The sequence below is a fragment of the Pristis pectinata genome, chromosome 8 (assembly GCF_009764475.1).
Source record: "Pristis pectinata isolate sPriPec2 chromosome 8, sPriPec2.1.pri, whole genome shotgun sequence".
Lineage (NCBI taxonomy): Eukaryota > Metazoa > Chordata > Chondrichthyes > Rhinopristiformes > Pristidae > Pristis > Pristis pectinata.
In genome coordinates, this window is record NC_067412.1 from 1,486,118 (window position 1) to 1,509,999 (window position 23,882).

General features: G+C 44.8%; 1 protein-coding gene across 2 annotated transcripts in view; it reads left to right on the forward strand.

Annotated features, from left to right (window-relative positions):
* Positions 1 to 23,783, forward strand: part of ift140 (intraflagellar transport 140 homolog (Chlamydomonas)) — a 99,731-nt gene extending 75,948 nt beyond the window's left edge. The window contains exons 19-30 of one of the 2 annotated variants that reach the window (XM_052021027.1): positions 1,224 to 1,401; positions 1,675 to 1,865; positions 3,731 to 3,826; positions 9,372 to 9,504; positions 11,130 to 11,273; positions 13,450 to 13,578; positions 15,024 to 15,206; positions 18,380 to 18,586; positions 19,841 to 20,053; positions 20,390 to 20,556; positions 20,822 to 20,963; positions 23,014 to 23,783. In XM_052021027.1, the coding sequence (XP_051876987.1) occupies positions 1,224 to 1,401; positions 1,675 to 1,865; positions 3,731 to 3,826; positions 9,372 to 9,504; positions 11,130 to 11,273; positions 13,450 to 13,578; positions 15,024 to 15,206; positions 18,380 to 18,586; positions 19,841 to 20,053; positions 20,390 to 20,556; positions 20,822 to 20,963; positions 23,014 to 23,226 (1,996 nt within the window). In that variant the 3' untranslated portion in view covers positions 23,227 to 23,783. Of the gene's footprint in view, positions 1 to 1,223; positions 1,402 to 1,674; positions 1,866 to 3,730; positions 3,827 to 9,371; positions 9,505 to 11,129; positions 11,274 to 13,449; positions 13,579 to 15,023; positions 15,207 to 18,379; positions 18,587 to 19,840; positions 20,054 to 20,389; positions 20,557 to 20,821; positions 20,964 to 21,048; positions 22,046 to 23,013 lie in introns of those variants that run through there. The other variant, XM_052021028.1, reaches the window with a different exon arrangement.
* The last annotated feature ends 99 nt before the right edge of the window (positions 23,784 to 23,882 follow it).

Sequence of the window (23,882 nt, forward strand, 5' to 3'; positions counted from 1 at the left end):
GTTTTGTACCTAATCCAGTCAAATCCTGATCAACACAGTCACTCTGCCAAGAATTGCTCTGTTGGGATCAGGACTTTATTCCTGGAATTGCCAGGTCTGTGTTCACTAACGGAACTTCTTGCTCCAGTACCCACAAGTATCAAGCCATGGGTTACTGACATAAACCTACACTCTCTGATGAGCTGATACTTCAATCTGTATTTCAGTCTACAACAACTACCTCTTTCAGTTCTTGGTTAATCTTCAGATTCACTCTTTGAATGGAAAGGCAAGTTAGTAAAGGACACTTTGAATATTTGGCGATTTTGCAGTTATTTTCCCACTCAGTTAACTATTTCATTTCCACTGAGTGTTCTGATGCTGGGTCTTGACTGTAACGTTGACCATCCCTTTGCCCCCACAGATGCTGCCTGACCCGCTGCATTCTTCCAGGAGTTTATTTTTGCTCCAAATTCCACCAGTTGCAGTCCCTTGTGTCTCCTTAATGCTTTCATTTTGCCCAATTCACTCATAGGGCGATGGTAGGTTTTGTAATAGTGTACTTCAATCTGACAACACCTCATCAGCCCGAGATGTTACCTCTGCTTCCCTCCACAGATGCTGAGTGCTTTCAGAATTTCCTATTTTTATTTCAGATTTGCAACATTTGCTTTATTTTGCTAATGTACTTAATTCTTTTCTTATGGCAAGAGTATTTATAATTCTGAAGGAGATTGTTATGTTACACAAAATTTCCAGTGCAGGAAAGGGAAAGAGAACTTGTCATAATTATAAATTGTGGAAGTCTCAGAGTAGGTTTAACTTGAGGGATAATTAACTTAAAGAGCCATCAAATTATTAGTGGCAGCAGTGGTGAGCTTTAAAAGGCCCCTGCTCATTGTTGGTGCTCCTTTCCCTCTGTTATCAACTGTTTTTATGCTGTGTATTATTATATAAGGAGTAACCACCATAACAGAGTCTGGTTTAATGCAGTTCATGCCATAAGTACATGTAGTTCATCTTCTGTGATCCATTATTTATTATATAAGAGTCCATATCAATGTTACATTAGATTACAGTCTATATGGGAGGGGCATTTGGAATGAATTAAATCTGTTTTCTCTGAGTGCTGTCCAGCTTAAACTGAGCCCAGACAGTGTGTCCTGAGAGAGAACATGGTTGCTGTGGCAACATGAAACATGATGGAGCGTATTGACTGTAATCCTTTCTGCTCTTCCCTGCAGTGAGACAGTGTGGGAGAACATGGCCAGGATGTGTGTGAAGACACGGAGGCTTGACGTGGCTAAGGTGTGTCTGGGGAATATGGGTCATGCCCGGGGAGCTAGAGCCCTGCGGGAGGCTGCTCAGGAACCTGAACTGGATGCAAGAGTGGCAACGCTGGCTGTGCAGCTAGGAATGCTGGTATGTGGAGGAACCTCCCTGGTGTTCACACCTGTTCTCATTTAATATCTTAGCTAGCCTTTTATTCCACTGGTGAGGTGCCTTAGTACATCAGTACATTGCAATCTATGTGGTGAATATATAGATCACCTCTATAAGTGCCACATTATTTGCCTGTGTCAGTATAGGACATTGCAGGCTGGGAGGAGGCGTGGTGCTCATTGGATTGTCTGATGCAGAAGGTTCTCAATCAAGCTAAAAAGAAGTTGATTTTTTTTTCATGTGTCTTTCTAGGAAGATGCTGAGAGACTTTACAGAAACTGTAAACGGTTTGACCTGCTTACCAAATTTTACCAGGCCTCAGGACAGTGGCAGAAGGCCATTGAAAACGCCGAAGCATTTGACAGAGTCCATCTAAGGACAACATACTACAATTATGCCAAGCACTTAGAAGCTATGGGGGATCAACACCTTGCACTGAGCCAGTAAGTGTACAAACAGATCGAGTGATCAGACAGGTTGGGTGGGTCCAGGGATATTGTCAAAGTCTTCATATACAGTGGCATGTGACCAAAGCACTGCCTCATGAAGGGTCTAACAGCATACTCATCAGTTAACCCTGTCACCCATCAAATTAGTACAAACGTAAAGTTCCACATGTGAAGCTTTTGAGGGAATGGCAGAATAGTGGTTAGGTTACTGGACTATTACCCTGAAATATGAGTCTGAATCCCACTGTGGCAGCTGGGAAATACAAGTTCAAGAAAGTAAATAAAAACCTAATTTTCTTTTTTTAAAAAAAAGCAAGCTCACTCACTCAGTAACAGTAGGAATGAAACTCATCTGGTTCATAAAACCTCTCTGGGAAAGAAACCTGTTGTCCTTTCCTGATCGGCCCTACAGATGTCCCCAGATCCACTCCATGTGCTTGACCCTTGTTGGCCCTCGGTTCTGGGGCAATTCAGGGTGGACTGAATGTCAGCATTTCTAGTGATGTTCATAATAGGGGTCATTTTGATCTGGCTTGATGGCGTTGGAAATGCTTGAATCCAATGACTTGATTAGGGAAAGCCAGCATGGCTTTGTGCGGGGCAAGTTGTGTCTTACTAACCTGGTTGAGTTTCTTGACAGGGTGACGAGAGAGAGTCGTCTATATGGACTTCAGTAAGGCATTTGACAAGCTTCCACATAATAGGTTAATCAAGAAAGTTTGGATGCATGGGGTCAGTGGAGAATTGGCTGTGTGGATCCAGAACTGGCTTACCCACAGAAGACAGAGGGTGGTGGTTGAAGGGACTTATTCGGGTTGGAGGCCTGTGAGTAGTGGTGTCCCACAGGGATCTGTGCTGGGACCTCTGCTGTTTGTGATGCACATAAATGACTTGGATGAGTATGTTGATGGGTGGATTAGTAAGTTTGCAGACGATACCAAGGTTGGTGCAGTTGTGAATAGTGTAGAAGACTGGCGATGGATACAGCGTGATGTAGATCACCTGCAGATGTGGGCAGAGAAATGGCAGATGGAACTTAACCTGGATAAATGTGAGGTGTTGCACCTTGGTAGGACTAATGTCAAGAGGCAGTACACTCTTAAGGGCAAGACCCCTAACAGTGTTGAAGAGCAGAGAGACCTTGGGGTGCAAATCCATGGCTCACTGAAAGTGGCTACACAGATAGATAGGGTGGTTAAGGAGGCTTATGGAATGCTTGTATTTATTAATCAAGGTATTGAGTACAGGAGTCAAGGAGTTATGATGCATCTCTATAGAACTCTGGTTAGGCTGCATTTAGAGTATTGCGTGCATTTCTGGTCACCTCACTATAGGAAGGATGTCAAGGCTTTAGAGAGGGTGCAAAGGAGTTGTACTAGGATGCTGCCTGGATTAGAGGGCATGTGCTATCAGGAGAGGCTGGACAAACTTGGTCTCTTTTCTCTGGAGTGGCGGAGGCTGAGGGGTGATCTGTTGGAAGTGTATAAAATTATGAGGGGCATAGATAGGGTGGACAAGCAATATCTTTTCCCATTATTGCGCGATCCAATACCAGAGGGCATGCATTTAAGGTGAGAGGGGGTAAGTTCAGAACAGACGTGAGGGGTAAGTTTTTTACTCAGAGAGTGGTGGATGCCTGGAATGCGTTACCTGATAGGGTGGTGGTGGCAAATTCATTGGGAGCATTTAAGAGGGGCTTGGATGAGCACATGAATGAGAGGAAGATGGAGGGATATGGGCATTCTATAGGTAGGAGGGTTCAGCTATGTCGGCACAACGTTGTGGGCCGAAGGGCCTGTTCTGTGCTGTACTGTTCTATGTCTATGTTCTATAACAAGTTTATAACCTTGTCTCAACAGTTATGAAAAGTCAGACACTCACCGATTTGAAGTACCAAGGATGCTTCTAGAAGACCTGCAAGCACTCGAAATATACGTCAACAAAACAAAGGACAGGTGAGTGCCTATGTACAGGAGGTACTGAAACTGAAGTGACATTTTGTAGGGCTCACCACACCCTCTGTTATGGTGGAAACACGAGACTGCAGATGCTGGAATCTGGAGCAAAAAACAAACGGTCGATGTTTCAGGTCGAGACACTTCACCTGGACTCAGGTGAAGGGTCTTGATCGAAATGTCGACTGTCCATTTCCCTCCACAGATGCTGCCTGACCTGCTGAGTTCCTCTAGCACTTTGTGTGTAGCCTCTGTTACAATGTTTAGTATGTCCTTCAGGGAAGGAAATCCACCATTCTTATCTAGCCTGGAGTTGAGGAGACCGAGAGGCAACTTGATTGAAACAAATGAGATCCTGACGGGTCGTGACAGGGTGGATGTGGAGAGGATGTTTCCTATTGTGAAAGAATCTAGAACGGGATAGACTGTTTGAAGGTTGGAGTTGCACTTTTAAGACAGAGATTAGGCGTAATTTTTTTTTCTCTGAGGGTTGTGAGTCTTTGGAACTTTCTTCCTTGAAGGACTGTGGAAGCTGAGTCTTTGAATATTTTTAAGGTTGAGATATGTAAATTCTTGATAAGCCAGGAATGAAAGATGACCACAGGTAGATAGGAATATAGAGGGAAGGTGACCACCAGCCATGATCTTATTAATTGGTAGAGGGGCAGAGTGGCCTGCTTCTGCACCTAATTTGTACGTTTATCAGGAGGGGCATACAGTGGAATAAAGAAATAATTTTAAATTTGTATAAATTAGTGGTTAGGCTGCAAAGAAGTCCGAGTTTTGTCTGTTCATTACAGAAAAAAATATTAAAGAGAATGTGTGGCTTTGATTCACCAGGATGATACTAAGGATAGGTCCTGTGTCATAAAGGAAGATAAAGGTTGCTTTCTTTGTATGAAAAATGTGTTGAGATAGATCTTTTTTGAATTGGAAAGATTCCTTCCTGAATAAAAAGATGCCGAAAGTACTCAGCTGGTCAGATAGCATCTGTGGAGAAAGGTTCCTCATGGAAGGCTTATTCAGAAAGTCAGGAGGCATGGGATCCAGGGAAACTTGGCTGTGTGGATTCAGAATTGGCTCGCCCATAGGAGACAGAGGGTGGTGATAGATGGAGCGTATTCTGCCGGGAGGTAGGTGACCAGTGGTGTTCTGCAGGGATCTGTTCTGGGACCCCTGCTCTTTGTGATTTTTATAAATGACTTGGATGAGGATGTGGAAGGGTGGGTTAGCAAGTTTGCTGATGATACAAAGGTTGGTGGTGTAGTGGAGAGTGTAGGAGGTTGCTGTAGATTACAACAGGATATTGATAGAATGCAGAGCTGGGCTGAGAAGTGGCAGATGGAGTTCATCCAGGATAAGAGTGAAGTGATACACTTCAGGAGATCAAATTTGAAGGCAGAATACAAGGTTAATGGCAGGACTCTTAGCAGTGTGGAGGAACAGAGGGATCTTGTGGCCCACATCCATAGATCCCTTAAGGTCGCTACACAGGTCGATAGGGTTGTTAAGAAGGCGTATGGTGTGTTGGCCTTCATTAGTCAAGGTATTGAGTTCAAGAGCCACGAGGTGATGTTGCAGCTCTATAGAACTCTGGTTAGACCACACTTGGAGTATTGTGTTCAGTTCTGGTCGCCTCATTATAGGAAGGATGTGAAAGCTTTAGAGAGGGTGCAGAGGAGATTTACCAGGATGCTGCCTGGATTAGAGAGTGTGTCTTATGAGGATAGGTTAGAACATAGAACATAGAAAGTAGAACAATTGCAGCACAATTCAGGCCCTTCGGCCCACAAAGCTGTGCCGAACATGTCCCTACCCTAGAAATTACTAGGCTTACCCATAGCCCTCTATTTTACTCAGCTCCATATACCGATCTAACAGTCTCTTGAAAGATCCTATCGTATCCGCCTCCACCACAATTTCCGGCAGCCCATTCCACGAACTCACCACTCTCTGAGTAAAAAACTTACCCCAGACATCTCCTCTATATCTACTCCCCAGCACCTTAAACCTGTGTCGTCTTGTGGCCACCAATTCAGCCCTGGGGAAAAGCCTCTGACTATCTACTCTATCAATACCTCTCATCATCTTGTACACCTCAATCAGGTCCCCCCTCATCCTCCGTCTATCCAAGGAGAAAAGACCGAGTTCCCTCAACCTGCTTTCATAAGGCATGCTCCGCATTCCAGGCAGAATCCTTGTAAATCTCCTCTGCACCCTCTCTATGGCTTCCACATCTTTCCTGTAGTGAGGCGACCAGAACTGAGCACAATACTCCAAGTGGGGTCTGACCAGGGACCTATATAGCTGCAACAATACCTCCCGGCTCCTAAATTCAATTCCCCGATTGATAAAGGACAATACACCGTATGCCTTCTTAACCACAGAGTCAACCTGCACAGCTGCTTTGAGCGTCCTATGGACTCGGACCCCAAGATCTCTCTGATCCTCCAAACTGCCAAGAGTCCTACCATTAATACTATATTCCGCCAACATATTTGACCTTCCAAAATGAACCACTGCACACTTATCTGGGTTGAACTGCATCTGCCACTTCTCAGCCCAACTCTGCATCCTATCTATGTCCCTCTGTAACCTCTGACAGCCCTCCAAGCTATCCACAACACCCCCAACCTTCATGTCATCCACAAACTTACTAACCCACCCCTCCACTTCCTCATCCAGGTCATTTATAAAAATCACAAATAGTAAGGGTCCCAGTACGGATCCCTGAGGTACACCACCGGTCACCGACCTCCACTCAGAATACGACCCTTCAACAACCACTCTTTGTCTTCTGTGGGCCAGCCAGTTCTGGATCCACACTGCAATATCCCCTTGGATCCCATGTCTCCTCACCTTCTCCATAAGCCTCGCATGGGGTACCTTATCAAACGCCTTGCTGAAATCCATATACACTACATCTACTGCTCTCCCTTCATCGATGTGCTTAGTCACATCCTCAAAAAATTCAATCAGGCTCGTAAGGCAGGACCTGCCCTTAACAAAGCCATGCTGACTGTTCTTAATCATATTATACCTCTCCAAATGTTCGTAAATCCTGCCTCTCAGGATCTTCTCCATCAGCTTACCAACCACTGAGGTAAGACTCACTGGTCTATAATTTCCTGGGCTATCTCTACTCCCTTTCTTGAATAAGGGAACAACATCCGCAACCCTCCAATCTTCTGGAACCTCTCCCGTCTCCATCGATGATGCAAAGATCATCGTAAGAGGCTCCGCAATCTCCTTCCTCGCCTCCCACAGCAACCTGGGGTACATCTCATCCGGTCCCGGCGACTTATCTAACTTGATGCTTTCCAAAAGTTTCAGCACCACTTCTTTTCTAATATCTACATGCTCAAGCTTTTCAGGCCGCTGCAAGTCCCCACTACAATCCCCCAGATCTTTTTCCGTGGTGAATACTGACGTAAAGTATTCATTAAGTACCTCCGCTATTTCTTCCAGATCCATACACACTTTCCCACTGCAGCACTTGATAGGCCCTATCCTTTCACATCTCATCCTCTTACTTGTCACATACTTGTAGAACGCCTTGGGGTTTTCCTTAATCCTGCCCACCAAGACCTTCTCATGTCCCCTTCTGTCTCTCCTAATCTCTTTCTTAAGTTCCTTCCTTTTAGCCTTGTACTCCTCCAGATCTCTAACATTACCTAGCTCTCTGAACCTTTTGTATGCTTTTCCTTTTGACTAGATTTATTATAACCTTCGTACACCATGGTTCCTGTATCCTATCATGACTCCCCTGTCTCATCGGAACATGTCTGTGCAGAGCTCCACACAAATATCCCCTGAATATTTGCCACATATCTTCCGTACTTTTCCCAGAGAACATCTGTTCCCAATTTAATCTTCCAATTTCCTGCCTGAGAGCCTTATAATTCCCTTTACTCCAAGTAAACACCTTCCTAGCCCGTCTGTTCCTATCCCTCTCCAGTGCTAGCGTAAAGGAGATAGAATTATGATCACTATCACCAAAATGTTCACCCACTGAGAGATCTGACACCTGACCAGGTTCATTACCCAACATCAGATCAAGCACAGCCTCTCCTCTTGTAGGTCTATCTACATACTGTGTCAAGAACCCTTCCTGAACACACCTAACAAACTCCATCCCATCTAAACCCCTCACTGTCTGGAGATGCCAATCGACGTTTGGGAAATTAAAATCCCCCATCACAACAACTCTGTTATTCTCACACCTTTCTATGATCTGCTTCCCTATCTGCTGCTCAATAACCCTGTCACTATTGGGCAGCCTATAAAAAACACCCAGCACCATTATCGACCCCTTCCTGTTCATAACCTCCACCTACAGAGACTCCGTAGACAATCCCTCCACAACGTCCACCTTTTCCGCAGCCATGACACTATCTCTAATCAACAGTGCCACTCCCCCACCTCTCTTGCCTCCCTCCCTGTCCTTCCTGAAACATTGATTGAGCTCGGGCTTTTCTCTTTGGAGAGAAGGACCATGAGAGGTGACTTGATAGAGGTGTACAAGGTGATAAGAGGCATAGATCGAGTGGACAGTCAGAGACTTTTTCCCAGGGCGACAATGGCTAACCCGAGGGGGCATAATTTTAAGGTGATTGGAGGAAGGTATAAGAGGGACGTCAGGGGTAAGTTTTTTACACAGAGAGTGGTGGGTGTGTGGAACGCACTGCCGGCAGAGGTTGTGGGGGCAGGTACATTAGGGACATTTAAGAGACTCTTAAATAGACACATGAATGATAGAGAAATGGGGGGCTATGTGGGAGGGAAAGGTTAGATAGATCTTAGAGCAGGATAAAATGTCAGTACAACATTGTGGGCCGAAGGGCCTGTACTGTGCTGTAATGTTCTATGAAACAGTTAATGTTTCAGGTCAGTCATCTTTTATCAGAAATATTAACTCTTCCTCTCTCCATAGATTCTGCCTAACCTGCTGAGTATTTCAGCTCTTTCTGTTTTTATTTCAAATTTCCAGCATCTGCAGTTTTTTTCTCAATTCCATCTAGAAACAGAAGGACATTCAGGTCCTCAGACCATTCTGTTGCTCTGTTTGCCCTTTTTCATGCATGTTTGTTGATACTCTTACCCAGCAAAATTATCCATCCCAGTCTTAATATATTCAATTTCCACAGCCTTTTGGGAAGAGAGGTTCAGATTTCCTTGTATGAAGAGTTCTTCATGACTGCTGCTTAATCTTAAGACATGCCACCCTGATCTGCAACCCCTCACCACAGTGTCCCAGTTAGGTTTCAGAGTTAGAAAAAACAGGAGCAGGTGTAAGCCATTTGGTTCTGGCTGATCTTTTAACTTAGCACCACTTCCTTGCACTAACCTCCATGTCCCTTAATATCAAAACATTCCATCGGTCTGATTCGAATATACTAGTCCTCCTTTAACAAGTCTGTCAATCAGTTATTGTTGAAAAGAGCAGGTGATTTCTTGAAATGTGGAGTTATTACTTTCGTCATTGTCTCAGTGGTCTTTGCAGAGTCATTGTGCTGAGTCCTTGTTTTATCCTTGTTATTCACAGAAGCTTGTGGAAATGGTGGGCCCAATATTTGGAAAGTCAAGCAGACATGGACTCTGCTTTGAAATATTACGAGAAGGCACAAGACTATCTCTCTCTTGTCCGTGTTCATTGTTATCTTGGTAATATACAAAAGGTAAGAGAGGACATAAGTGTATTGTATTGTTGTCTATTCTTGCCAATGTACCTCATGAGTGCAGTGAATCCCCAAACGGACTTTGCTTTGACCTTCACATGCACTCAGCCTGTAGTATTCAACCCTGCACATTCACTTCTCATCACTGGCAATACAATGATCCCAGAGGCAGCAAAGTTCCATGGAATAATACATTGGCTGAACAAATGGCAGCCTTTATATCAGATGTGATCCTTCCTTCAGTTAAATAAAAACTTCAGTTTGGTGAGGTGCAAGACCTATGTAAGTTTATTTTTTATTAATCACATCAAAGTATTTCTTTTGCTGTTACCCATGGATTCTTCACCAGAATGGTTATTCTGGTTCCTGTGTGTGTTTCCATTCAATTATCTAGAAGGTCCCAGCTGCTAGTTGTGTGGATTGCTGAATGTGTTCAGTTGCCCATTCAACACTGCACTGTCAGAAAGTGTGCTTGTGGTGAGATGAACCTCATTGAGCACCAAACAAGAAACTCAGCTGGTCACCATACATAACAGGAACATGTCCACATTTAATTACTTCCCATTATCAAGTCAATCTTCCACCCTGCAACTAATTTCCGATTGCTTCCACTTGCTTTAATTGTTAGAAAGCTCATGCAAAGTGTTGTTCAATATGTTTGGTCGATCCATGAAACTTTGGATGTATCATCTATTGATTCCTTCAAAGAGATCCAATTAAGTTGTGAAATGACCCTGTTTTCAGTGGGCTCTGTGTTCCTTGTCACTGGTTGGGAGAGTGTCCTTTTTTGTATTGCTGTTTAATTGTAGAAGTTATTGGATAATTGTGATAAGCTTTTTCAAGGACTCCATCCCTTTTCCTTACCACTTCCAAGGGTGAAGCAGACATTTGAAAACCTAGCATCCCATTTGATGCTGATCTGACTTTCCAGCCTCATGTCCATCATCCACCTCAAGAGCATCACCTGTCTTTGCCGCTCCCTCAGTTCATCTGCACAGATCCATACCTTTTGTTATTTCTAGACTTCCCTACTCCAATTCTCCCTCCTGACCACCACCTCACTTTGGACTCCGTGTAACCTTGACCTCATCCAAAACTCTGCCACCCTAACTTACAGCAATTCTTTTCACCTGTCACTCCTGCGGTTGTCATCTTGCCTGACCTTGATTTTAAAGATCGCCTTGTTTTCAAATCCTTCTGTGCCATTCCCTATTCCGGGAACCCCTTCAGATGTATGTGTCCTCCAACTGTGGCCTTGGGTGCACCCCCAAGTTTCCGCAATTGACGGGTGCACTTTGTCTGATAAAGCCTCAAGTTGTGGAATTCCCTCCCTAACTCTCTCCACCCTTTTCTCTCCTTCAAGACATTCCATTAAACCTACATCTGATCATTTGTCTGAACGAAACCATTTGTGGCTCAGTTATGTTTTGTGTGGTAACGCCTGGATTATTTCACCATATCAATGGCACTATAATAAATTGTTTTTGTTTACATTAAGCCAGGAGGAAATCTCAAATCTTTTGCTTAAGGTGTTAATAGTATCTATTTGGAAGCCTTAGTTAAAATATTGACCTTGCCAGGGAAACTGCAAGTTTAGTGATAGATTGTGATTATTCTTTTTAAAGGCCTCTGAAATTGCCAATGAGACAGGGAACCATGCAGCTTCCTATCACCTGGCTCGCCAGTACGAGGCTCGGGATGACGTAAAACAGGCCATCCACTTCTACACTCGCGCGCAGGCCTACAACAATGCAATACGTCTGTGCAAGGTGAGCACCGCTGCTGATCCCCGAGTCCTGCCTCCGCAATCCACATTAAACATCCCACTTGCATTTCTCGTCATTTTCTCTGAGTTCTATAACTCCTATGTCATAGCTACACACCCTTAAATGTTACCCAAACCGAGCATCAGTGAACAGGCTATTGGTGAATAAGTGCAGACCGATAGCACAGTTAACAATACCTTCCACTACTTTGCCAATAATCAGAGTAGACCTATGGGGCATAATTAGACAGATTGCTTTGTGTGGACAGGTCAGATCTGGACAGTATTCCGCAATGTCAGTGATGCCAGCATTGTAATGGTTCCAGAACAGTGTGGCTACATGTACAGCTAGCTCTGGAGCAGAAAACCTCCCACGACAGCTGTGATGCTGCCCAGTCTCAGAGCTTTTATTGTATCTACCACTCTTAGACTTAATCTTGATACTACATTGAATGAATTGAATTGTTTGAAGAATGGTTTTGGGGGAGGCTTAGGTGGATTAGTCACTTGGCACTTGTGGCTGAACATGCTTGTAAGTGCTTCGGTCTTCTCTGTAGTGTTCAGTTGCTGGGATCTGCCATCATTGAGGATAGGGATATTCCTTGGCTAGCACAAGTCGCTCTCAACACTTATCCAAGTGCTTTTTTTGTGGGGAATACTGGCTCATCAGCTGGAAAAGGCTGGGGAAGTGATCTATTTCAAATCCCTCTTAGATCCCTCCAGCAGGAGGTTACCTTGCCTCTGTCTGATTTGATGTCATGAGACACAGTGGAGTCCGGGGCCAATGTCAGGCTGTTTTTCAGTTCTTTTACTTTGGACACTAGTCCCCAGAAGTTTGTGAGCATGATTTTGACTACAGGTGGAAGAAAACTTGCTGTGTCAGAATCCAGTGCTGTTGTTAGCCTTTGCCTGGTTTTATTCTTGTGCTTTAGTGCAGCTGTCTCGGTTAAACTGTATGGTTCATTCTGCCATTTTGGAGGGCAAGGAAGAGGAGTGACTTGGGTCAGGACATTAGATGAGTTTTTATTAGAATCAGAATCAGGTTTATTATCACTGACCTATGGAGTGAAGTTTGTTGTTTTGCAGCAGCAGTGCAGAGCAAAGACATAAAATTACTGTAAATTACAAAATAAATAGTGCAAAAGAAAAGGAATAACAAAGTAGTGTTCATGGGTTCATGGACTGTTCAGAAATCTGATGGCGGAGGGGAAGAAGCTGTTCCTGAATCATTGACTTTGTGTCTTCAGGCTCCTGTACCTCCTCCCCGATGGTAGTAATGAGAAGAGGGCATGTCCTGGGTGGTGAGGGTCCTCAGTGATGGATGCCACCTTCTTTAGGCACCACCTCTTGAAGATGTCCTCGGCGGTGGGGAGGGTTGTGCCCGTGATGGAGCTGGCTGAGTCTATAACTCTCTGCAGCCTCTTGCGATCCTGTGCATTGGAACCTCCATACCAGGCTGTGATGCAACCAGTCAGAATGCTCTCCACCGTACATATGTAGAAATTTGCAAGAGTCTTTGGTACATACCAAATCTCCTCAAACTCCTGACAAAGTAGAACGCTGTCTCTACAATCCATTATTACAATTATTTCAAATAATTATTACAATCATTTTACAGTCATCATTGCTGAGACTGGCAATTTTTTTCAAATTCTAGATTATTTAATTGACTCAGTTAATTCCCCAGCTACCGTGGTATATTTGAATTTGTGTGTCTGAATCTTTAATCTCTGCTTCTAAATTAATTCAGTAATGTAACCGTTCCACCACCAATACCCAGCATTCGGCTTTAAATGCAGACCATCCATGGGATGAAAGAATTCTGCAAAAGGAATCAATACAACTAGAGGCTTCATGATTCTAGTGAGCACAAATCCACAGGGTTGCACTGGCCGTGATTCAGTCCTAGTAGATTGTCATATCTGGATGGCAGTTATGAGAATGGACTTATCGGGGTTGTTTCTGAACTTGGGCTTGAGACACAACGTGTGGCTCTGTGTTGGTTGTAGACCACGCTCCGCAGACCCAGAGCATTGGGGATAAATGTGGAAAGTATTCAATTCTGGGTCACCAAAATAGAAATAAGCACACAACTGTTCCATATTTTCGAAATGGCATTGACGTTTTACCACACTAGTAAAGAACAAAGTATGTACACACGTGAATCCATTCTTATTTAGGACAGTGGACTTGATGATCATCTGATGAACTTGTCTCTGCTGAGCTCCCCAGAGGATATGATGGAGGCAGCACGTTACTATGAAGAGAAGGGACTCCAAATGGATCGTGCTGTGATGCTATATCATAAGGTATGCACAGTCCTAATAGCTATTTGACTTCTGATCCAAGTTTTATTTTTTGATAAAATTACTCTCCTGATTCCTAATTCTGTCCCTTGGATGTAAAGGCCGTTAGCAACTCCAGTTAATCTTCTAGCTTCCAGTGGGAAGGATAATGATGGTGATTCACCTTTCCAAGTCTTACAGGTACATTGAATGGTCCCATCAAAGCAACAGTGAGAGCTACCCAGACCTTTCCAACTGTTATGACTTTAAAAGGCATTGTGTTTGAAGACACAAGAGATTAAGATCTACACAGAAGGTGGTTTAAAGGATAATGGTTGTTAATGTTTGGACTTTTCTAACTTCAGGAGTTCTAAGTATTCAGTCATTGAGTGTATTCAACTGTGATTGATTCTTGGAAATCAAAGGAAACCAGAGGATAAGAGTAACAAACAAGATGCTGGAGGAACTCAGTGGGTCAGGCAGCATCATTGGAGGGAAACGGACAGTCGACATTTTGGGTCGAGACCCTTCATCTGGACTGAAAGATAGAGGGGACATAGCCAGTATAAAGAGGTGAGGGGAAGGGGTAGAGCAAGAGCTGACAGGTGCGAGATGGATCCAGGGCGATAAGGTGGGAAAGTAGACAAGGTGCAAGATCAGTTCTGATATTGAACAGCAGAGCAGGCTCAAGGTCTACTCCAGTTACTATTTTTGTTCTTATGATTTATAGACTCAGTAGCCTTTGTTATTGCTGAAAATTCTCATGTCAAAGGCCCCTGTACCCAGCGAAAGCTCCTAAAGAGAAAACAAAATACTTACCACAATTCTTCCCTTCATGTAAACATTACCTTTTAGGTAAAAAGAGCGTGCATCAATATGATGCAATATGCATCAATATGGTGCATCAATATCGTGCATCAATATGGTGCAAGATGCATCAATATCGTGCATCAATATGGTGCAATATGCATCAATATCATGCATCAATATGGTGCAATATGCATCAATATCGTGCATCAATATGGTGCATCAATATCGTGCATCAATATGGTGCAATATGCATCAATATGGTGCATCAATATGCATCAATATGGTGCATCAATATCGTGCATCAATATGGTGCAATATGCATCAATATCGTGCATCAAAATTCTTACCCCAATTCTTCCCTTCATGTAAACATTACCTTTTAGGTAAAAAGAGCGTGCATCAGTATGGTGCATCAGTATGGTGGTTCAGGATGGTGCATTGCAACCAATGGATTACCTTTGAGCATGGCCACTGTTGTAAGTTTGACTAACACTCCTGATTCCTTTTTATGATGATCCGGTCTTGTTTAACAGCGCTCAGAGTTACAACATATTGTCTGCCTTGTGCTGAGTTTAGTGCTCACCGGGAGTGTCAGTCTGTCACTCTGTCCTCTCCCTGACTGCAATACCGCGCACTAACAGTTGGCTGTTTCCTTGCAGAGTGGTCACTTTTCCAAAGCTGTTGAATTGGCCTTTGCTACGCAGCAGTTCAGTGCTTTGCAGTTAATTGCCGAGGACCTGGATGAGAACTCTGATCCTGCCCTCCTCTCCCGCTGTTCTGATTTCTTCATTGAGCACAGGCAGTTCGAAAAGGCAGTGGAATTGTTGGTTACTGCAAAGAAGGTAGGAATAGTGTGCAACGGGCTGGAAAACTGCTCCAGACACCAGTCTGTCCACTTTCTGTCCAGTTCCTTTTGTGCTATTTAATCTATTTGTGTGTACGTGTAAGCCCTGTTTTGCATCTCAGTATCCTTGACTAGAACCTGTGACCTGAAATGCAGGCAGGTGCTAACCCTTGTTTTCCAGCTGAACAGATGGACATAGATGCCACTGTAGATCGGTACAAGTTCTCTGGATTGATTCCATTCATTGTGTGAACCCATGTGCAAACTCTAAAAACCCTGACTGAAAAGCTGCTTTATTTATTACATCTTTGTCAGGAATATGGTTTTTTTTCTATGTTTTTTTTTCTAATAAATTTAAGAATTGAAGAAATTTTGGTTGCAGAAGGTGGCTATTCATCCGACCAGGCCAAACAAAGATCAATTAAGGATAACCCCACTTCCCAGCATCTCAGTAGTCCACATAATATTCTAACTACTGGTTCAGGATCCCCACAAACTGTCACTGAATACAACCTAACCATGGGCCTCCATCGTTGGGCACAATGCTTGTAGAAACATCACCTGTCAGAGAAAGACTGCCTTCTGGGGAACTGTAAGTCTGTTAGTTTAACAGGCATGATGCTGGAGTCAATAACCTGAGAGGAAATAACAAATCATTTAGGAAAGTTGAATATAATCAAACCTGGTTAACATGGTTTTATGAAAGGTAAATCAAGTTTGACAAATGTGCACAAATTCTTTGAGAATGTGACAGGGAGAGTTGAGGGAGGGGAAACTGTAGATGTAGTATACTTAGACGTCCAAAAAGCATTTGACAATATTCCACCTAAGAGTCTGGTGAACCCAAGGTATTGGAGGAGGTGTGTAGCATGGATTGAAAACTGGCTCCCACATAGAAAACAAAGAGTTGGAATAAATGGGTCCTTTTCAGACTGGAAGAACTAGTGGAGTATGGCAAGGATCAGTTCTAGGCCGCCAATCGTTTACTGTTTACGTTAGTAACTTGGAGGAGAGAACAAAAGATAAGATCTCCAAGTTTGCCAGTGGGACAAAAATAGGTGGAAGGGCATGTTGTGATGAGAAAATGCAAAACAAGAGTTGGTCATTGATTTCAGGAAGGGGACGGTGCACATGCTTCTGTTTACATCAATGGTGCTGACGTTTTGAGGGTTGAGAGGTTCAAGTTCCTAGGAGTGAACATCACCAATAGCCTGTCCTTGTCCAATCACATAGATGCCATGGTAAAGAAAGCTTACCAGCGCCAGTACTTCCTCAAAAGGCTAAGGAAACTTGGCAAAGTCCCCTTTGACCCACACCAAATTTTATCGATGCACCATAAAAAGCATCCTATCTGGATGCATCACAGCTTGGTACAACACCTGCTCTGCCCGAGACCACAAGAAACTGCAGAGAGTTAAATGTTAGCAGGATAAAATGTTAGCATAACATTGTGGGCCAAAGGGCCTGTATTGTGCTGTAATGTTCTATGTTCTAGAGTTGTGGACACAGCTCAGCACATCATGGAAACCAGCCTCCCCTCCATGGACTCTGTTTATGCCTCTCGGTAAAGCAGCCAACATAATCAAAGACCTCACCCATGCCAGACATTCTCCCTTCTCCCCCCTCCCATCAGGCAGAAAATATAAAAGCCTGAAATCACGTACCACCAGGCTCAAGGACAGCTTCTATCCCGCTGTTATAAGATTATTGAATGGTCCCTTAGTACAATAAGATGGACTCTTGACCTCACAATCTACCTCATTATGACCTTGCACCTTATTGTGTGCCTGCACTGCACTTTCTCTGTAACTGTAACATTTTATTCTGCATTCTGTTATTGTTTTCCCTTGTATTACCTCAATGCACTGTTGTGATGAAATGATCTGTATGGATGATATGCAAGACAAGTTTTTCACTGTACCTCAATACATGTGACAAGAATAAACCAATTTACCTATTTACCAATTGAAATGATAAGAAATAAGTGAAACAGGATCTGAAATCCACTAAATCCTAAAGGCAACACTCTAGGCCACTCAGGAAAGGAACATTAAAATGAACTTTTTTAAGAAGGCTAGCCATTCACACTGCAGTTCCAGAGGGCAAACATCTGTCACTCTCCCAAATCCAGAAGTTGGGCACATTTCCCCTTGTCTACCCTCAGTAACCACTGTCCTTCTCAGTATCAGTTTTATCTGGGATTCTCTCAGGTTCATTAACCAAGGTAAAATCTGGGAGGGAGTGGGGTAGGGAGGGTATTCGAAGAACCTTACAGCTCAGTGTGTCAAAAGTCAAAGTCAAGTTTATTGTCATATGCACAAATACATGTACACACAGGTCAATGAAAAACTTACTTGCAGCAGCATCACAGGCACAGAGCATCACATAAGCAGCATTCACAAAAAATGCATAAATTAAACAATTTTTAAAAGAAAGAACACAATTAGAAAAAAAAATAAATTCCATTTTAGTGCAAAGTGGTCATAGTGTTGCTTAACTGCAGAGATTAAGGTTGTGCCAATTGGTTCAAGAACCGAATGGTTGAAGGGAAGTAGCTGTTCCTGAACCTGTTGGTGTGGGACTCAAGGCTTCTGTACCGCCTGCCTAATGGGAGCTGCAAGAAGATGGCACGGCCCAGGTGGTGGGGATATTTGGTGATGGATGTTGCCTTCTTAAGGCATCGCCTCCTGTAGATACTCCCGATGGTGGGAAGGGATGTGCTCATGATGTATTAGGCAAGTCCACTACCCTCTGCAGCTCTGTGTATTCAAATGGCCGCGATGCAACCAGTCAGATACTTTCAACAATACATCTGTAGAAGTTTGTTGGAGAGTTCACTGACAAGCCGAAGCTCTTTAACCTCCTAAGAAAGTAAAGGCGTTGGCGCTCCTTCCTTGTGACTGCATCTCTGTGCAGGGCTGTAGTAGTTCCCAAGATTTCCAGCGTCTGAAGTATTTTGATATTGGATCAATTTTTGGATCTGAGTTAAAATCAGACTATGATTTATTGTGACTGCTGCTCCTCAATATAATTTTTAACTTACTGGTTGCTTGACACCTGTAAAAGTCAGATACGAGGACCAGGGACATAGTTCCCTCTTCTGTCTGTGACAAGGTGTGTCAGGGTGTCCTTGCACAGCCACAGCTCTCATTGACCCGTCTCTTGTTCCAGTACCATGAGGCCCTGCAACTGTGCCTGGAACAGAACCTGACCATCACAGAGGACATGGCTGAGAAAATGACCGTGTCGAAGGATTCAAAGGAACTCTCAGACGATTTCCGACGTGAGCTGCTCGAGCGGATCGCTGACTGCTGCCTGCGGCAGGGAAACTACCACCTCGCAACCAAGAAGTACACGCAGGCTGGCAACAAGACCAAGGTGAGGGGATGCACTGCCTTGTAGCTCAGTCAGCTCATTCCTCAGCTACAGCTCAGACATGCAGTACTTCACAGTTAGAGCACATTGGACTTGTGGGTGGCAACCCCTTTGCAAGCAGCTCAAGGACATGGTTGCTTTAAGATTCACAGTCATGTCATTCAGCACAGAAACAGGCCCTTCAGCCCACCATGTCTATGCCAACTATACTATTCCCATTTACCAGTGCTTGGTCCATAGCCTACTATGCTTTCATTACATGCAGATGGCCAGCCATCCCCAGAGACAGTGGTCTGGCTGTTATATGCTCTAGAGTTGAGGAAGAGAAGCTCTCTCTGTAATTGGCACTGGATATCTCGGGAGGAAGGGTTTTCACCTGGCCTCTAACCACTGCAGCACACTCTCAGTTCAATGCTTGAGCATCAGCTCAGGTTACATCCTCAGGTCTGTAAGAGTGGGCTTCTGATACAGAGAGGAGAGTGCTGCACTCTGAACCAAGCCCAGCTGGTGTAACTCTGCCTTTTACACAAACCCACACAGTCCTGTATCCACAGCAGTCCTCCACTTGTGTCTGCTACTCTTGGTAAGGCCACTTGTTTAATGGAGACCTGCACAGTACAATCCCATTCTTATGTTCTGCGAGCTGTCAGTTTACACTCACATAGCTCCTGTACCGTGTGGACGGTCAGATACGATGGACAGGTAATTACATAGGAAAGGTAGAGAGGGATACGGGCCTAACGTGGGCAGTGTAGGTAGTCGTCACTGGATGGACGAGGTGGGCCAAAGGGACTGTTACTAGGCTGAATGGTTCTACAATAAGCCCAGGATCAGACCCACACCTCGTGAGTCCTGTTTCACCAACATTATCGGATGTGAATTCATACCTCCATTTCAAGTTTGCATTTGTTTAGCACGCCTCAAACTATTCTCCTGCTCTCTTGCTCTTCTTGCTCCCCCTACTTCCTCACTGATCTTTTATTAACCTAGAGTTTGGTTATACCTCTCAAATGAGTCCCTTCCTCTCTCTCGCTGTCCAACATTACTGAACTGCTCACTCGCCACATACTCTGCAGTTCTGTCCATATCAAAGCATCGAGTCTCTGCTGTTCCCCGACACTTGATGTTTACTCCATGTTAATACTTTGAGATTGGTGTCAGTAAATGAAGGGTGCAGTTTCTCTCTTCCCAACCATCTGGCACGCACGCACACACACACACACACACACACGTAAAACCTTATCTGTTCTCTTCCAGGCAATGAGAGCACTGCTGAAATCAGGAGACACAGAAAAGATAGTCTTCTTCACTGGAGTCTCTCGTCAAAGGGAGATTTACATAATGGCAGCAAATTACCTCCAGTCGTTAGACTGGCGGAAAGATCCAGAAATCATGAAAAATATCATCAGCTTCTATACTAAGGGACGGGCACTGGATTTGCTTGCTGGGTTTTACGATGCCTGTGCACAGGTGCGTACCTTCAGTATCGATAGAGACAGCTACCATCAGCACTTAAACAGCAGCTGGTATAATACGATAGTACTGCTACAAATCAGATTCTTATTGGAGAATTAATCAACCAGATGAAGGGGCAGCAATAGAGAGTAGAGCAAAGAGATTCAGTGGAGAGTTAATGTACCAAATGGAGAGGCTTCAGTCAAGTTTGTGTCCCAGTAGAGGGGACTTCAGTGAATGTTCATGCACCAGAGGGGTTTTGATGGGCTGATTGGCCATTTCAATTTTGTGTTGGGATGAAGTAAATAGTGTGTGCCAGTTATCTCCTCCGTTTCTGTTCTGGGCTGTCAGGTTGAGATTGATGAATACCAGAACTATGAGAAAGCACTCGGAGCTCTCACTGAGGCCTACAAGTGCCTGTCCAAGGCCAAAATGCGGAGTCCAGGTGAGCAGGAGGAACAACTGGGGCAACTGCAGAACAAGTTGACGACAGTAAAGAAATTTGTCCAGATCAGAAGGTGAGCACGTGTGTTGTCACATTTTGTGAGAATCTTAGTCATTACAAGCACTCCGTTAGAACAGGCTCCTGTTTTTCAGCAGCAACCCTTTGTTACATGGGCTTTGATCGTAACATGATTCATCATGTGGTGACCACCGTTACAAATAGCTAATCCAGTAAATCCTGTCTCCTAGCAGTTGTAGAAGTGAGAGTGTTGACCAAGGTGTCCTAATATGTGACCCCACCATCAGCTACATGAAATATAAACCCTGAGGTTTCCCTAGGCTTTACGAAGAGGATCCAAAGGAAGCGTTAAAGCAGTGCGAGATTCTGCTGGGTGCGCCCGAGCTGGACCAAGCTGTTCGGACCGGCGACATCTACGCCCTCTTGGTGGAACATCATGCACAGCAGGGGAATTTTGAGGTGGTGAGTACATCAGAGGGTAGAGTGCAAGGTCCTTGTAAAAATTGAGCATCTTTAGTACAGCCGATCACCTCACAGCACTTTACAGAGAGAGGAGGAAAGAATTGGCTTGGCCGTACACGACGGAAGCTGGCGGCGGAGGCGTCCCTCTGACTGGAGGTCTGCGACCACTGGTGTCCCGCAGGGATCAGTGCTGAGACCTCTGTTGTCTGTGATATATTGGAACACAATGTAGATGCTCTGATTAGTAAGTTTGCAGACAACACAAAAATTGGTGGAATTGTGGAAAGAGGAAGGTTGTGAAAGGGTACAGCAGGGCAGAGGTCAGTCACAGATTTGAGCAGTGAAATAGCTGATGGAGTTTAATCAGGACAATTGGGAGGTGAAATGTAGGGCAACAGTACACAGTAAATGGCAGGACCTTTAGGAGCACTGATGTTGGAGCACAGAGGGATCTCGGGGTGCAGGGCCATAGCTCCCTGAAAGTGGCAACACAAGTGGATAGGATGGTAAAGAATGCGTACGGCACACTTGCCTTTGTCGGTTAGACCATTGAGTAAAGAGGTCAGGAAGTCACATTGCAGCGGTATAAAACCTTGCCTAGGCCACAGTTAGAGCATTGTGTCCAGTTCTGGTCACTGCATTACGGAACAGATGTGGAGGCTTTGGAGCGGGTGCAGATGAGGTTTACCAGGATGTTGCCTGGATCACAGGGTATGAGCTATGAGGAGAGGTTGGACAAACTTGGGTTGTTTTTTTCTGACATCGGAGACTGAGAGGAGACCTGATAGAAGTTTATAAAATTATGAGAGGCACAGATAGGGCAGACAGAGTCTTTTTCCCAGGGTGGAAATGTCAAATACTATATAAAGTGAGAGGGGGAAAGCTTAAAGGAGATGTGCAAAGTAAGTTTTATTTTACAGAGTGGTAGGTGCCTGGAACACACAGCCGGGGTTGGGGGTGGAAACAGATAAGATGGTGACATTTAAGAGGTATTTAGACAGGCACGTGTACGGGCAGGGAATGGGGGGATATGGGTCCCGTGCAGACCGGTGTACGGGTAGGGAATGGGGGGATATGGGTCCCGTGCAGACCGGTGTACGGGCAGGGAATGGGGGGATATGGGTCCCGTGCAGACCGGTGTACGGGCAGGGAATGGGGGGATATGGGTCCCGTGCAGACCGGTGTACGGGCAGGGAATGGGGGGATATGGGTCCCGTGCAGACCGGTGTACGGGCAGGGAATGGGGGGATATGGGTCCCGTGCAGACCGGTGTACGGGCAGGGAATGGGGGGATATGGGTCCCGTACAGGCCGATGGGATTAGTTTAATTTGGCATCATGGTCGGCACAGTCTTGGTGGGCTGAAGGGCCTGTTCCTGTGCTGTACTGTTTTGTGTTCGAAGAACACACAGCTTGACTTGGAACCCATGGGAGAGTTTGGAGAGGAGGCTGAGAGTACGAGTGGGAAGTGATTTTTAAGAAAATTGTAAGTCGTCAGGTGAGACGGAATTGCAGGCTGCTGAGGCAGCAGAGTAAATGTGCTGCCGGAGGAGCTGGTGAAGGCAGAGACACTCACAGCATTAGGAAGCAAGTACTCAAACCTATGGACCAAATGCAGTGTGGGATTAGTGTATATAGGTAGAATGGGTGGGCGAAGGGCCTGGCTCTGTGCCGCGTGACTCCATGGCTCTTAATATCTTGGCCAGGATAATTATTCTCTGTCTCCGGGTTTATTCAGCCAACAGAAGAAGCTTTTAAGGAAACTGTCTTGGAGCTTGGATGGAAGGTGAGTGGTTCAGAGAGAGATAGTCCAGGAGCTCAGACTGATGGAGTTGCTTCTTGCTTCAAAGATGCAATGAGTGTGCTGATGGGGAGAGTGGGAAGGGAAGGGGCGGTGATGGGGAGAGTAGGAAGGGGCGGTGATGGGGAGATCTCCAGGCAGGAGAATGGGTATTGGGTGGAGTGGGACAAGAATCATCACAGTAGCTGCTCCTGGATTGCTGGGGCACTGTTGCGATCCTGCCCCAGTGCTAAGCTGTGCAGTGTTGCAGGCCTACAAGTACATGGAAGAGATGGCAACAAAACTCCCTTCTGGTAACATGACCTTCTACATCAACCAACAAATCGCTGAAGCCATTTACAAGGCAGTGGGTGTTCCAGTAAAGGACAACATAGTGCAAAGGGTTCGACGCAACAGTGGAGAAGATGGAGGTGAGGTGGAGGAGGAGGTAGCTGAAGAGCCTTACGATGATCCCGAGGACTGACCTACAAACTCTGAGGATCAACATTCCAATACATTCGAGCACAATTCATTTTTATACCAAGATTTTATAAACGAATAGTCATGTCCAGCCTCTCAGGATTTCTGACCATCCACTCATTGAGACCACAGAATGTACACTGTCAGTCAGTATCCTTGGCTTCACCAAGCCCCAATACTGACCAGCATTGAAGGTGAGCCTTGCAAGGTTCTGTGACTTTGTGCCGTTAGCCCACATTGCAGGAACCTTGTCTCTGGAGCACAGGCTGCAAATAATCTACTGCAGAACTGTGGCATTGGACCGGTTGCATCCTGCAGAGTTACATTGGTTTGTTCACTGCAAAACTGCCAGGTGTTGAGAGAACGTGTGTCCAATGGCACTGCAGAGGACCACTGCACTCGGCTGCTGCGCTGATTTTCAGCAGGGGCAGTGATCAAAAAAGGAACTGACAGTGTCGCACTAGTCAGGCAGAACCCTGCTCTACATTGTAGCCTGCTGGCCACACATGGTAACCACTCTAGAGAGGAGACCACAAACTCCCAGACAACATGGGATTTCCACAGGCTGTGCTGTTTGGAAATAAAATATGTGACCAACTCAGAGCAATTCAGCAGACCCAAAATGTACAATTTCTATTGATCCTCAACTCTGTACCATTC